This window comes from Tamandua tetradactyla, chromosome 4 (genome assembly GCF_023851605.1).
Source record: "Tamandua tetradactyla isolate mTamTet1 chromosome 4, mTamTet1.pri, whole genome shotgun sequence".
NCBI classification, from domain to species: domain Eukaryota; kingdom Metazoa; phylum Chordata; class Mammalia; order Pilosa; family Myrmecophagidae; genus Tamandua; species Tamandua tetradactyla.
In genome coordinates, this window is record NC_135330.1 from 34201552 (window position 1) to 34217957 (window position 16406).

At 34.7% G+C, this 16406-nt stretch overlaps 1 protein-coding gene across 5 annotated transcripts in view; it reads left to right on the forward strand.

The window, feature by feature from the left end:
- Window positions 1-16406, forward strand: part of TDRD5 (tudor domain containing 5) — a 100883-nt gene that overhangs the window by 55697 nt on the left and 28780 nt on the right. For all 5 annotated transcript variants that reach the window (XM_077157131.1, XM_077157130.1, XM_077157132.1 and 2 more), the window contains exons 10-14: window positions 2888-3100; window positions 3644-3710; window positions 11116-11316; window positions 11821-11979; window positions 14734-14895. In XM_077157131.1, coding sequence (XP_077013246.1) covers window positions 2888-3100; window positions 3644-3710; window positions 11116-11316; window positions 11821-11979; window positions 14734-14895 — 802 coding nt within the window. The remainder of the gene's footprint in view (window positions 1-2887; window positions 3101-3643; window positions 3711-11115; window positions 11317-11820; window positions 11980-14733; window positions 14896-16406) is intronic.

Sequence of the window (16406 nt, forward strand, 5' to 3'; positions counted from 1 at the left end):
GCCAGAAACCTTTGGAAATCTAGAAGGACAGTGCCCCCAGGGTAGCCTTGGGAAATGAGGAGAGAATACTAGCAGACCTCACCCATGTGCTCTACCAGCCCAGAAAGAAACCCTGAACTTCATTGGCCCTTTCTTTGGAGTTAGGGTATCTTTCTTTGGAGTTAAGGTATCTTTCTCCGGATACCTTAATTTGGACATTTTCAAGGCCTTAGACCTGTGAACTTGTAACTTAGTAAATTCCATTTTTAAAAGCCATTTCCATTTCTGATATATTGCATTCTGTCAGCTTACAGGGAGTGAGGTTCTTTGTTAGGCTAGTCTTGGTGAGAGATATGTGAGAATAGACAGAAGGAGATAAATTAGAGATTAGGTCTTGGTGACAAGAATGGAATTAAAGAGACTAAGGGAGAAGGAGAATATGAAACTACATTGGCTTTAGGATTTAGGATTAGGTAAGTTTGAGCTAGAGTGAGAAGTTAAAAGTTTACTTTATATATAGGTGTCTCTGAGGTGATCATGAAATAGTCAACTGGCGAGGTTGTGTAGACAGTATTAGGTTTAATCACTGTTACAGAGACCTACCTAAAGATAATAAAATAGGAAGGCTGCAATATTAGAATAAGAAGTAGAAGAGAGGCTGCAAAATCTGAATGGCCATTTGTTAAATTTGAGGCCTCTATTAGGAAGAAATAACAGAAGAGTGGATATTGGAGGAAACCTGTGATCTCTTCTAAGCAGCTGAAAATAGTTTAGAAGCTCAGAATGGATGTTTGGTCTAGAGATGGAAATAACACATCATCAGTTTATGATGAGTAATGTTAATCATGAAAACATGAATCCTGAAACTCATGTTTTCATGAAACATGAAAATGTATGAGATAGGGTACACATCAAGAATAATAATAAATACCTAAGGGCGGTGCAGGGATAGCTCTGTGGTAGAATTCTCGCCGGCCAAGTGGGAAATCCAGGTTCAGTTTCTGGAGCCTGCCTGGTCTAGTTTGCTAGCTGCCAGGCTGCAATATACCAGAAATGGAATGGCTTTTAAAAAGGGGAATTTAATAAATTACTAGTTTATAGTTCTAAGGCCAGGAAAATGTCACAATTAAAGCAAGTCTATAGAAATGTCCCATCAAAGGCATCCAGGGAAAGATACCTTGGTTCAAAAAGGCTGATGAAGTTCCGGGTCTCTCTCTTTCAAGTGAGAAGGCACATGGCGAACACAGTCAGGGTTTCTCTCTCGCCTGGAAAGGCACATGATGAACACAGCATCATCTGCTAGCTTTCTCTTCTGGCTTCCTGTTGCATGAAGCTCCCTGGGAGGCGTTTTCCTTCTTCATTTCCAAAGGTTGCTGGCTGGTGGACTCTGCTTCATGGTGCTACAGCATTCTCTGCTCTCTCCGAATCTCTCATTCTCCAAAATCTTTCCTCTTTTAGGACTTCAGAAACTAATCAAGACCTACCCAAAGGAGTGGAGACACGTCTCTACCTAATCCAGCTTAACAACCACTCTTGATTAAATCACATCTCTGGGGAGATGATCTAATTACAGTTTCAAACATACAATACTGAATAGGGATTAGAAGAAATGGTTGCCTTTACAACATGGGATTAAGATTAAAACATAGCTTTTCTAGGGTACATACATCATTTCAAACCAGCACACTGCCCATGCCAAAAAAAAAAATTAATAGTTATTTTTTGCATGCTTGCTATTTTTACACCGTCATAAACTTTCACATCTTAATGAGTTTAACTGTGAAATAGGTTTTATTATCATCCCCATTTTACTGATAAGGAAACTGAAGCACAGAAAGATCAAGCATCTTGCCCAGTGTCAAACAGCTAGTAAATGATGGACTGAGGATTTGAATTCAGATTACTGGTTCTAGAACCTAAGTTTGTATTATGTTATACTTCCTAAAAATAAGACCCTAAGCCCAAACTTTTAATGGAATTATAGAGTCATTAAAAGAATAATTATTGAGGAGGAAAAAGTAGAAGAGAATTGTGTTCTGAAAATGAAAGTAGGATAGAGTTCAAAAGAGGAAAGGATCAGAGTAATGCTGCAGAGAGATTGAGTGTATTGAAAAGTGACAAAGAGAGGCTGTTGGATTTGGGATAAACAGATCAGTGATGTTTTAGAAATGTTGGGGATAGAATCCTGTCTCCCACAAAAAAAATGTATTCGGGTCCCAACACCTGATCCTGTTACTGTGAACCCAGTTGTAAATAGGGCCTCTGAAAATGTTATTAAAGGTGTGCCCAAACTGATTAAGGGTAGACCTTAATCAGAAATTACTTCCTTTCCTAATAAGCAAAGGAAGTTGGACACAGAAAGAGAAGCCATGGGAAGAGCGAGAAATAGGAAGTCAGCGTAAGTCAAAGCAGAAAGAAGACAGTGCCATGTACATTGCCACACGATAGCAAAACTAAAGACCAAGGATTTCCAGCAGTCAGTCCCAGGATGCCATAGGCATCAATGAGAAAGCATTATTTGCTGATGCCTCAATTTTGGACTTCTCCTAGCCTCAAAACCATAAGCCAACAAATTCCTGTTGTCTAGGCCAACCCATTATATGATATTTGTTTTAGCAGCTGGGGAGTTCTTGGGAACAAAGTTGTGTTATATTCTATTCAAAGAATGTAAGATAAGAAAATGTGTATATAAGTTTCTCTTTAAAGAAGTTTGTTGTTGTAAAGAAAGGGTTTGTGTTAGAAAAAGAAAAGAAAGTTAACTGGAATTGATAAGTCTGAACAAATCAGGAAAGGTCAGGGTTTTTTCATTTGCTGATTGCAGAGAGTTTCCTGTTCTTGATAGTTTGATAAAAATGATCTTTAATTTTTGTTTCCCCTGTGGGTTTTTCTGTATCATGGAATTCCACAGACGCTGTTATTCGAATCAGCTGGTTTCAGATCGATATGTCATGCCAGACTATTTTATCCAGCCGGGACATCTCTGTTGTGTAAGGGTTTCTGAGGATAAGTGGTGGTATCGGGTGATTATTCATCGAGTCCTCGGGAAACAGGAAGTTGAGGTGTTCTACCCAGACTTTGGAAATATTGGAGTTGTCCAGAAGTCCTCCCTGAAGTTCCTCAAGTGAGTTAACAAATTTAATACAGATAATTGGCAGTTTAAACTTTGAATCATAATGCTGAAACATTGTAGAGCTTGGATATCTCTTCCTTTGCTATTGCCTTCCTCTCTTCAGTTTTCCCTTCTTTCCATCCCTCTTCCTTCTTAGTGCAGTCTTAGAAAATGATCATTTAGTTTCACAGTTGGATTGTTATCTCTCTAAGTCTTCTTTCACATGAGTGATTTCGAAAGGACAGTGAAAATAAATTTCCATTTATTATTAAGAAAATGATTCTTTGGGTCACACTAAAAGGTTCATTTATATAGCATGATGGTTGAACTCTGCCAATCTGTATTTTAATTGCTGGTTCTCAGTGTATTACCTTTTAAAATTTATTTCTTAGATTTCATTAAAGTATAAGACACTAATTTAAAATGCATGAAGAAAATGGTCTGAAATGGTATGTGTCAAAATGGTATGAATAAAAATTCAAGAAATGGATTACATGCTTCATGAAATACAGTGTTTAAAATATTAAATATTCATATATGTGATTATCTACGCAGGTGCTGCTACACAAAGCTTCCAGCTCAGGCTATCCCTTGTTCTTTGGCTTGGGTAAGGCCCGTGGAGGTATGTTTGCTTGTTCCCTATTTAATTTAGCAAACATTTGAATGTTTATTATATGCTAAGAACTGTTCTGGGTGCTTAGAACACAAAAATAAAACATTGAACCAGCTCTCAAAGAAATTATTTTATATAGTATGGAGATAGACATGTATTATAGAAAAATTGTTGTACCATGTGATATTTGCTAAAATAGAGGTTTTTAACAATGTATGATAGAGGTGTAAAAGGAGGGGTGCTCATCTTTTGCCAGGGTGGACAGGGAAGGTTTCATAGGAGAGGTGGCATTTGAATAGAACTTTGAAGGAAGAGTAGAAATAAAACTGAACAGAAAAGAGAAGAAAGACATTCTAGGCAAAGACATAGTATGAAACACCTCAAATTTGGGGAATTTTAAGGAGTTTTATTTGTGTATAGAATAGGGGAATGGCTGGAGTGGGTGCAAAGCAAATGAGATCAAAGAAATTGCAGGAACTTCATGTGAAGAACTGTGTTCAGGAGGCTGAAATCTGTCATTTAGATGCTGGGAGCAACTGCAGGGTGTAAGTGGGGAACTGTCACAATCACATGTATGTTTCTTTTGTTTGTTTTTATTGTGAACTATACATACAAAAAAAGCAATACGTTTTCAAAGGACATTGTGACAAGTAGTTATAGAATAAATTTCACAGTTTGATGTGTTTTACAGTTCCACAGTTTCAGGTTTTTCCTTCTGGCTGCTCCAAGACACTGAAAACTAAAAGAAATATCAATATAGTGATTCAGCAGTCATACTCATTTGTTAAATCCTATCTTCTCTGTTATAACTTCTCCTTTTCCTTTGATCCTTCTCCCAATACTTAGAGATATTTGGGCTCTGCCCTTTCTAAATTTTTCATGTTGAAGGGGGTTGTTGATCACATAGGATAGGGGGATGGAACTAGTTGATTACTTGGAGAGGCTGGCCATTCTGGTTTCAGGTCTTATCTAACCTAAGAATCATCTGGAGGTTATAGGTTTCTAGAAAGTAAACTTAGTACATGAAACTTTTGTCAAATCTCAGAGCCCTATATGTTCTTTAGGGTTAGCAGGAAAGATGTTTGTTGGAGATTGGCAAACCATAGTAATGAGCAATAGCTAGCTGAAGCTTACATAAGAGTAGCCTCTTGACTCTATTTGAACTCTCTTAGCCACTGATACCTGATTTTGTTGCATTTCTTTTCCCCTTTTTGGTCAGGAAGGCATAGTCAATCCCACAGTATCAGAGCCAGGTTCATTCCTGGAAGCCATGTCCCACATTGTCAGGAAGACTTTCACCCCTGAATGTCATGTCCCACAGAATTTTCCTTGCAGAGTTGGGCTTAAAGAGAGAGAGGCAACATCTGAGCAACAACAGAGGTTCTCTGGAAGTAACTTTTAGGCATAATTATAATTAGGCTTAGCTTCTCTGCTATAAAAATAAGTTTCATTAGAGCAAGCCTCAATATCAAAGGCTTGGCTTATTAACTTGGGAGCCCCTGATGTTTGACAGAGTTTCAGGGGTTTCCCAGATGGTAAAGTTTAATAGTTCTGTATTTTTTCTCTAGCCCCTCAAAGAATTTTGCCAATGAAGACATAGGTTTCTTAAGATAATTCTCTAGTAACATTGTGGGAGATGATTAGAGTGGGATGGAGCAGGAGACATTTCCATCTATATAGGTACATGTGTTTATAATTATGTACCTGTTTTTATATTTTCCTTCAGATCTCTTAATTATACACACTACACACATTTATTATACCATATTTACTTGTAGGTTTCACCTAAATAACTTATCATACTTACATATGTAAGTATGCTTACATGATAAATAAATTGTATTATTCTTTTAAAAATATTTTTTCCACTCTAAAATAAATGTTCACTCCTTAAAGAACATCTGAAAAATACAGTAAAGAGAAAGGAAATGAAATACAAAAGCAATAGCAACAACCCTATAACTCCACCACTTAGACTCATCCAATTTAGAAATTTGGTTATGTTTCTTTCAAGGTTATTTTATTGATGATGAGAGTGAGGGCTTCTGGGGAGTTTTCAGATTTCATAATAGTAGTCATATTATTCTGTATTCTGCTTTTTTTTACTTAATATTATAGCATAAATGTACATTATCACAGTCCTCAGTTTTAATGGATTTATAGTAATCTATTGGTGAATGTACATCATAGCTTGTGTAACCATTCCTTTATTAAGTTGGGCATCCAGATTACTTCTCATTTTCAATATAATAAATACTGTATACAACGTATAGTTTTGTGCACATCATATTTAAGATTGTGAATTTTATTCCTGCTATGTTTCTTTTCCGTCTCTCTTATCAGCCAGAAATCTTCCATTTTATGCTCCTGTCTTTCTTTTCTCTTCTTTCTTTCTTCTAAACTCCTCCTGGCCTTAGGACTTTTGCTCATGCTGAAGACTGGAATAGACTATTCCAAAGAATTTTCATGGTTGGCTGCTTCTTGCCATTCAGATCTAAGCCCAAACTTTATTTCCTCTAAAAGGACTTTCTTGGCCAGCCAATTTAAAATGTATCTTTCCACCTCAATCATTAACTGTCACCTTTTTTAGCTTCGTAACACTTATCATTATCTGGTATCTTATTTGTTTACATGTTTATATGTCTTCCCACATAAGAATGAAACTCTTGGTATCAAAGGCATAGTCTGTCTTGTTTACCACTGTGTTTTCAATTCCTCAGTCAATATTTGGTACATTGCAGATGTTTAATTAATATGTTTTTAATGAAATGAATGTATCTCACTTTATATCTTTTTATTGATTGCAAAAATAATAATGCATTCATTAATGGCAGAGTAGCATAATGAGACTAACACTCTCATAGAAAAAAAAAGCATGCAGAAAAACAAAAAATCTACTCTTGAAAGTCAAAGAGCTGTGATTAGGATTGGGAACTTTCAGCTCTTTTCTGAGGATATTCCCCATTCTAAAGCCCACATGGCTTGATGGAGTTAAGGGCTGGCAGAAAAAGTAGAAGATAGGAAGAAGGCGTCACAGAGTGGATAAATTCCAAAATCAGTGTATACAATCTGCCAAATCCTTGGCTGACTACTAAGTTTTGCAGGCACTAGAACTCAGTGACCGTAACGAAAATTCAACAACTGCTGCAATCTGAAGGAACTGATCAGAGATTTCAGTAACTGCTGACTAAGGTTTGGAAACAATTTAACCGCCTGTAAAATTATAAAAAGAAAATATCACTTTTCAGAACAGCATGGCAGAATCCAGATATCTACAACATTTTGATAATATCTAACGTCCAATTCAAAATCATTAGACATGCAAAGAAACAGGAAAAAATGTGATATATACTCAAGAAAAAAAGGTATTTGATTCATGTTTTGCAGACAAGGACTTAGAAGAAGCTATAATAAATAAGTTCAAGGACTTAAAGAAAGATTTACTCTGAAGTAAAGAACAGATAAGGGGTTTCAGCAGTTAGACAGAAACTACAAAGAATAACAGATGAAAATTCTAGAGTTTTAAAATAATTGATATGAAAATTTCACTGCAGAGGCTTAATAACAGATTTGGAGACAATAGAGAGAGTCTGTGAATTTGAAGATACATCAAGAGAAATTATCCAGTCTGAAGAAGAGCATTAAAAAAAAAGATAGGAAAAAAAAATGAACAGACTTAAGGAACTGCAGGTCAATATGAAATGTGCCAATAAACAAATAATCATAGTCCCAGAAAGAGAGTAGAGAGAAGCTGGGACAGAAGAAATAAAGGCTAAAGATCTCCAAAATTTGGTGAATGGCATCAGTTCAGATCCAAAAAAGATTAACAAACTCCAAGTGGCATAAACATAAAGAAAACTATTCCTAGTCATCTCAGAATCAAAATGGGGCAGTGCAACAGTGGCAAGAATTCTCGCCTTCCGAGCTGAAGACCTGGGTTCGATTCCCAGAGCCTGCCCATGCAAAAAAAAAATTAAAATGCTGAAATCTAAAGAGAAAGTCTTGAAAGCAGCCGGTACCCATTCAGTGGAACAGCGTCATTAGAGTGCTGAAAGAAAAAAACAAACAAAAACTGTCAACCTAGAATTCTATATCCAGTGAAGCCATGCTTCAGAGATGAAGGTGAAATAGAAATATTTTCAAATAAATAAAAACTGACATAATTTATCACCAGAAATCTTGAACTCCTATGCTGTATGCTATAGAAATAGGATATGCTATAGAAAGCTCTTCTGGGCCCAGATGAAAATAAAACCAGTTGGTGACTCAGACCAGTAGAAGGAATGAAGATTATGAAAAATGGTTAATGTGTGGTAAATGTGAAAGGATATGTTTTTTATTTTCTGAAATTTTTGAAAAGACAGAACTTTAAAAAGTAAAATTATGACACTATATTTAGGAGTTTATAACATATAATATGTTAACAGATGAAATCTGTAGGTATCACAAAAGCCTTAGTGCAATTTTAAGTTTTAGTAATGTTGGAAGTTTAAATGCTACAAACTTTTAAAAACTATATCATTTGAAAGTTTAATTTTTTAATTCAACATGTAATTGTTTGTGAGTTTTGAAGAATTTTTCATATTTTGTTTCAGCAAACAATTGCTACTTCAATCAAAGGTATTGAAATAAAAATTAAAATATAGTATTTATAGTATTTTTGTTTCCTATTCCTCCTTGATACTATTTTGGTTTTTGTTGTTGTTGTTTTGTTATTAACTGTACAACTTAGTGCTTTTTAGTACATTCACAAGGGTGAGCATTTAGTCCAATGACATTTACTGTGAAAATTTATATATTTGTGTTTAAATCTGCTGTCTTATTTTGTGCATACTCAGTGGCCTACCTATATATTTTTTCCTACCCTGCATGACTTTTGAAGAGATTATATTTTATCATTCCATTTTTATGTCCATCAGTTTAGAAGTAACATACTATAGTCTTTTAGTGATTACCATAGGAATTAAAATATGTTTAACAATTCAAGGGCCTTAGAACACTAACTCCTTTAACCTCCTCTTCTGACCTATTTTTGTTGTATAGTTCATGCCATCACTTTTTTGCATGGGCAGACTCCAGGAAATGAACCCTGGTCTCCAGCATGGCAGGTGAGAACCCTGCCTGCTGAGCCACCGTGGCCCACCCCATGTCATCTTTTTTTTTTCATTTTTTAAATTATTTATTTATTAATTAAAAAAATTAATAACAAATGAGCTAAAACATTAACGTGATCATTCCATTTTTCATATATATAATCAGTAATTCACAATATCATCACTTAGTTGCATATTTATCATTTCTTAGAACATTTGCATCCATTCAGAAAAAGAAATAAAAAGACAATGGAAAAAAGAAGTAAAATGAAAACAGAAAAAAAAAAAGATTATACATACCATACCCCTTACCCCTCGCTTTCAGTGATCACTAGCATTTCAAACTAAATTTATTTTAACATTTGTTCCCCCTATTATTTATTTATTTATATTTATTTATTTATTTTTATTCCATATGTTCTACTCATCCGTTGCCCATGTCATCATTTTTAACCCAGAAGAAAGTAACTTCAAAAATAATAAAGTCCATTTAGATTTAATTATATATTTATCGGTTTCTTACCTCTTCACCTTTTTTTGCTGATCATTTTCCTGCTACTAATGAAATAAGGATCATAATAAGGATTTCTTTAGTGAGGCTCTGCTGATGGCAAACCCAATTATCTTATCTGAAAATATCCTTTTTTTTTGCACTTGTTCTTGAAAAAATATATTTACTACATGTAGAATTCTAGGTTGGCAGTTAATTTCTTCACATTGAAGATATCATCATACTGGCTTTGTGTTTCCCTTGTTGCTTTTGGAAAGTCGGCAATCGGTCTAACAGGTAATCCTTGAAGAAACTGTCATTTTTGCCTCTAGCTCTTTTTAAGATTTTCTGTATGTCACTAGTGTTCTTCAGTTTTAGTATGGTATGTTATATGTGGATTTGTTCTCTTTGTCCTGCTTTGGGGTTCATTGAATTTCTTGTGTCTGTGGTTTATTACTTTTCATTTAATCTGACAAATTCCCGACCATTAGTGGTTGCCTTTTCTCCATATTCGTATTCTCTCTCTCCCTGTTTCTGACTGTTGTTCTGGGACCATAATTAAAAGTATGCTGAATTTTTTCAGTTTATTTCCATATCTTTAAACCTGTATTTTGTATTTTTTACATCTCTTCTATCTTTCCATGCTACATTCTGTGTAAGTTTTTTCTGAATTATCTTCCTTGTCATGATTTACTCTTTAATCCTGTCTAATCTGCCATTGAATCAAACTATTCGATTTTAAATTTTAGTTACTTTATTTTTACTTTCTGTAATTTCTTTTTGGTGCTTTCTTAATTCTGCTAGGTGAATTTTTATAGATTGTTATCACTGCAGAAGCTTTCAAGCTAATTGATTTATTTCTTTATTACAAATAAAAGGTTTGCTCAGCAAAAAAGGGTGAAGAACTAAAACAACCAATCTTTAGTTGTTTTATAACGTCTAGAAATGCAAATACATGAACTTTCTGAGGAACTGTTTCAGATAACTCTTATTTTGCTTGTTCTCACTCTTGATGCATTGTTTCTTGATATGCTTTTTCGTCTTTCCCTATGTATTGCTCATTGTCCCTGAAAAGGTATTGGTAAGAATACCTTAATACAGGCTGAACTTGCCTACCTCCCAGGAGGATTTGCACTTGTTTCTGTCTGGTGCCTAGGAGTTCCACATTCTGGAGCCATATTAATTCAAATGAACAACCTGAGGATTTTTAGACCACCCAAGTGATATGAAAATTGAGCTGCAAATCCATGTGAGGGCTAGTTTATTTATTTTACCCCTTACCCCAAGGGAGTACCCAGCTTAATGAGAAAGTTCTCTTCAAGGCTTCCTATCTGATTGAACTCTGGCTTTAATTTCTATCCCTTTTGAACTGTGAGACATCAAAACCAAAGTTCACATTTGCTTGGATTAGCAGATACTCTTAAGGCAGACCTAGTTCCTACTTTCCTTTCGATTTTTGCCTGGTGACTTAAAACTGTCTTGATACTTCTTTGATGCTTTTGGACATATTTTTAAACATTTTATCCAAAATTTTTGGTTGTTGTCTATAGAATGATTGGTCCAATAAACTAGCTCACCATTTCAGATAATAGAAATTTCTCACCACATAGATATTTAAATGTTTTCCATTATCAAATTTTTCATTTTTTCCCTTTGTTCTCATTTTTGGCATTCATAAAATGTAAATATTCTTCTATGAGTTATCCTAACACTTTCATGATTTTATTTTTCCACTTAAATCTCTAGCCTATCAGGAATTCATTTTTGTACATACTTACTATAATTCATGTTTCATCTATGAGCCGAATCTAATATCTTGATTATATTTCAGGAACACTGGACATCCAGAGCTGTTTTGCAGTTCCAGAAATTGTGCGGTTTGAAGCCGTTAGTGGGGGTAGTGGATGAGTATGTAGATGGAATCCTTAACATTTTTCTGTGTGATACATCCTCAAATGAAGACATCTATTTCCATCATGTCTTGAGAACAGAGGGTCATGCTATTGTATGCCGAGAAAACGTCCCTTCTAAGGTAGAGCAATCTGGATATATTTTGTGAAATATTTATTTAATCTTAATACTTAAAGATGTGAGAGAATTTAATAAAGTTACTTGATTTTTTCTTTAATCTTAGGAACCCCCATGAGATTCCTGCCTTCCCAATGCAGAGCACTGTTAATTTTCAGATGACTACACAAAAACAGCATTTGGCTTTTAACCTTTAGAATGTGAATGAATACTTTTAAACAATTGATTGAGGATCAAGGTGGTTAATTCTCTGAGGTGGTCTTAGAGAAGAATAGCACTGTCTTACTTTGCAACTATTGATAGTGATATCTACATCACCATTAATATTGGTGTTGATAATTTTTGTAACTAAGAAAAACCATGAATATAGAGGAACTTTTTTAATGATTAGATTTTAGAAAATGATTCACTCCCACAGCATTTGAAAATTATCAAGTGCTAACTTATTCACTTTGTTTTTCTCTGTTGGTCAAGTGGTTAAATCCCTTCTCCCGTTCTTTAATCCTAGGGTTTCAGAGACCTCAACCCTTTAGCTCTATATACTAAACCCAGTGCAGGGCCAGAAGACATTGTCTTGACAGAACTGGATTATCCTTCACAGAAGAACTATTTTAATGAAGACCGAGAGATAAGTCCACAGTTAAAAAAGAGTGAATCACATATGCTAGTAAGAAGTTTTTGTAAATACTATTATAATTGTTTTTATTAATATTAACATTTATTGAGTACTTACTATATGCCAAGCACTACAAAAAGCACTGTAGGTATGATATATTATTTAATCCTCCCAAAATCTATGTGACGTAGTTGCTATAATTCTCATTTTAGAAATGAGGGCTTAGGAATGTTTGGAAATTTTACAAATGATCTTAACAATTACCTTGTCTCTCATTATTTGCCAGTGTAAGCATTTGCTTTTGCCATGCCTCCTTGGGCTCCACAGTTCATCTCATACACTGAATTCCGTAGCTGTCTTTATGTGGTTATAACCTCCCAGTGCTATCCTTCCTGTCTCCTTCAAGAAGGATTTCTACTTTCTTTATAAACCTGGTGGCAACTCCAGCTCACAGTAATAATAATAATAATAAATAATTATATCACTTACTGAACTCTTATGACATGGCAGGCACTGTTCTAAGCACTCACCTGTTTTACCTAATTTAATTCTCACAACAATCTTACCAAGTTGGTACTTTCCTATCCCCATTTAGCGATGAGGAAACTGAGGCATATAGTAAGAACTTAAATGTTTCTTGAATAAATGAACATGTAAATAAACAGGTCCCTAAGTTTTATATTTCTGAAGATAACTGGGCTAAGATTGTAGGATGTGTTTAATTTGGGGGCTGAAAATGTTTTTGACACAATAAGACCTTTTAATTTTCCTGAATAAAATATGAGAATGTTATTTTAAGTATGTTTTATATATCTGACTTCTAAAATTACAGAGATGATCTTCTATAGTACTGATTATTAGAAAGGATATAAAAAGGAAGGCCATTTTGACTACTGGGAGACTAACTGCTTTGAAAAATATATATGAATGTTTACTGCTGTATGTTCAAAACAATATGAGAATTTTAAGTTTCTAGTTTACATTAAAATTAACTGGGCTTCAACTCTGCAAATGAAATCATTGCCCTCCCCCATGTCACGTGGAACATGACATCCAGGGGTGAAAGTCTCCCTGGTGACATGGGAGATGACTCCCAGGGATGAATCCAGACCTGGTACTGTGGGGTCAACAATTCCATCCTAACCAAAAGGGGGAAAAGAAGTGTAATTAGTAAAGTATCCGTGGCAGAGAGAGTTCAAATAGAGTCGAGAGGCTACTCTGGAGGTTGCTCTTATACAAGCTTCAGGTAGACCTTGCTACCTGTCATAACCTGCCAACCCCCAACCAGGACTATTTCAGTTAATACTAAAGAACACCTAGGGCAATATATAAGATTCTGCAAGGGTTCCAGGTACTAGAATAACTTGCCAGAAACCTGCAACCTCCAGATGGGTCCCTGGTCCAGATAAGTCCTGAAATCTAGTCCAGCCTCTCCACAACATCAGATAGTTCCATTTCCCTACCCCATATTAGTGACACCTTCCAATATCAAAAATCTAGAATTGCCATAGCCCAAACAACCCTAAAGAGAGGTATGGAAAGATCAAAGGTGATGGTGAAATTATACATAGAAGATAGGACTTAACAGATGAATATGAATGCTGAATCATTAAATTGGTATCTCTTTTAGTCTCCAGTATTTCAGGGCAGCTATAAGTAAAAACCTAAAATTGTGAAATTGTAACCCATGTCGAAGTCTGAAATATGTTCTACAACTAATTGTGGTGCTGTGCTTTGAAATTTATAGCTTTTTGTATATATGTAATTTTTCACAAAAAAAAGAAGGAAAAAATGTCGATTGTGATGATAAAAAAGTATTTAAGCCCTCTAGCCTCCTATATTCTGGAGCAGCTAGAAGGAAAAATATGAGAGGATCGTATGGTAGCCCATGACAAGCTCTGGGATCTGTCCTTGTAACCCACATGTTGAAGAGTGTTTTGAAAACTATTGGTTTTTTATCTCTTTGCTTTGTATATATGTTATACTATACAGTAAAAAGAAGTTAAAAATTAATTGGGCTTGCTTTACCCATTAAAATTTCTAAAACTTGAATTTTTCTTAGTTTTTAGTACTAGATTAAAAGAATTATAATTCCATAATTCTTAAATGACAGATTGAATTCAACTTTGAAAATGTTTGGAGCATTCTGCTCTCATTCTTTTAAGTGTCTTTCAAATCAAGTCTCAGTCCCAGAAATGAAATAAGACCATCTTTTCTGCAAAAGATATAAGGCTTCCAACTCTACTCTTCACCCCATTCTATATTTTTACTTACCAGAGCTTCCATGTGCTACACACACCCACACACTTCTACTTACCTACATACTCACCTACCTTACCTACCTCTGTATACCCAGTCATTTGCTAATTCCTAGTCATCCTTTCAGCATCCTAACAATACGTCCTTCCTTATATCTTCTCAGACACCCCCCTTCCCCAATAATATTTTGGTTGTATCTCTGTCATAACTCTTCAATGATGATTGTATTGAAATTATCTGATTATGTGCTTCTCACTATTTTTGAGTTCCTTTAGAGCTGGGACCTGTTGCATTCATCTTCATATCCACAGAGCTACTCAGCAGATATTTTATAATACGTGCTCAATAAATGTTTGTTGTCCTGAACTTGTCAAGTAGTGCAGGAAGACCCAGGGTCATAGATAAAAGTTAAAAAAAAAAAAACAGTGTAGCATTTGTATGAACCATAGTGAAAAAGCCGAAGCCACCCCCATATTTAAAAGAATGTAGATTTTGGAAATAGCGTTGATATAGAAAATAAAGTAACTTCTCTTTCATATCTACTAGCAAGATATTAATGGAGAAAACATCCTAAATCACCTTAACTCTCAGTCAAAGAAGCCATTAAAGAATTCTGAATTCACTTCTTCGAAAGCCCAAGATAAGAGCTGTGAAGAAGCTCCGAAGTGGTCCAACCCAGAACCAAAGGATCTGAAGGAAGAAAATGAGGTAGAGAAGGAAAGATAGTTTTTCAAAAAGAAATAATATAGTTAATTCATAAGTGACGGGGTCTGGATTAAAATATTTCTTTAAAATCTATTACACTGTCATCAGAGCATCTCTCACAGCTGAGTTACAAATTTTCTCAACAGTCACAAAGACCAAAATAGTAGCAATGTAAATTTGATCACAGAAAAAGAAAAAGCATTGTCTGTCTTGATTTATTACTTACTATTCCATAGTTTTGGACAACCTTCAAGAATTATGCAGCAATTAAAAACTAGTATGTAGAAACAATATTAGGAAAACTCATCAGGAAAAATGTCTGCAGCTTTTTTTTTTTCGAGGACATATATTGCTTTTATTTTTATCAAAATCTTATGTAAACATAGTTTGCAGGCCCCACTCCTCCTCTTACATTTTCTGTTTCCCAGAAAAATCATCTCTATCTTCTTTAGCTGCTTCTTTTAGAATTACCTCTATTTCTTTTATTAAATATGTGTATGTTGTTACTTCCTTATTTTTCAGTTTAGTCCATAGGTATAGGTATCTATGGGCTTCCCCTATCAGAAAGTTGAGGGTTTATTTCTCTTTCATTCCTTCACACACACACACACACACACACACACACACACACACACACGCATGCACACACGCACACACATCCTTTTTGTCCCCGTCCCTACCATCTTCCCAATATAGTTTCTGTTAGATTGCCATTCTGTATTTACATTATTATGTCTATGTAAATACTGTTCACAGCTGAGCCAAGTAGTGTACTGTGATGGCTTTTCCTTTCCTGCATAACTTTTCTTTTCTCTTCTCTAATATTAATAATTCTTTCTTTTAAAATTAACATGCAGTAAATTTGACTTTCTTTTGATACTCTATTTAGATATGTGTAATCACCACCACAATCAAGATATAGAACAGTTTTATCACCTGAAAAACTCTTTTATGCTACCCCTTTGTAATAACAATCTCACCACATTCTAACCCCTACCAACCATTGATTTGTTCTCTATCACTATGGTTTTATCTTTTCTTTTTCCTTTTTATCTTATCTTATACTGTATAAGTGGAATCATACAACGTGCAACCTTTGAGACCTGCTTTTTACGTTTAGCATATGTTTTGAGATTCTTCCAAGTTTTGCATGTAGAATAGTTCTTTACTTTTGATTTCTATAGCTGTACCACAGTTTGTATATCTGTTCACCCATTGAAGAACATTCAAGTGTTTGCAGTTTAGGGTAATTATGAATAGAGCTGTATATAAATGTTCATATACGTTTTTTTGTGTGAACATGAATTTCATTTATCTAGGATAAAAGCTCAAGAATAGAATTGCTGGGTCATTTGATAATTGTATGTCAAAACATTTTCTGGAGTGGCTTTACTGTTTTGTTTTTCCAGCAGCAATGTTTGAGAGTTCCAGTGTATATCCTTACCAGTACTAGATATTATTAGTAATTTTTATTTTAGCTTCTCAAAATAGATACATCATAATATCACAGCATG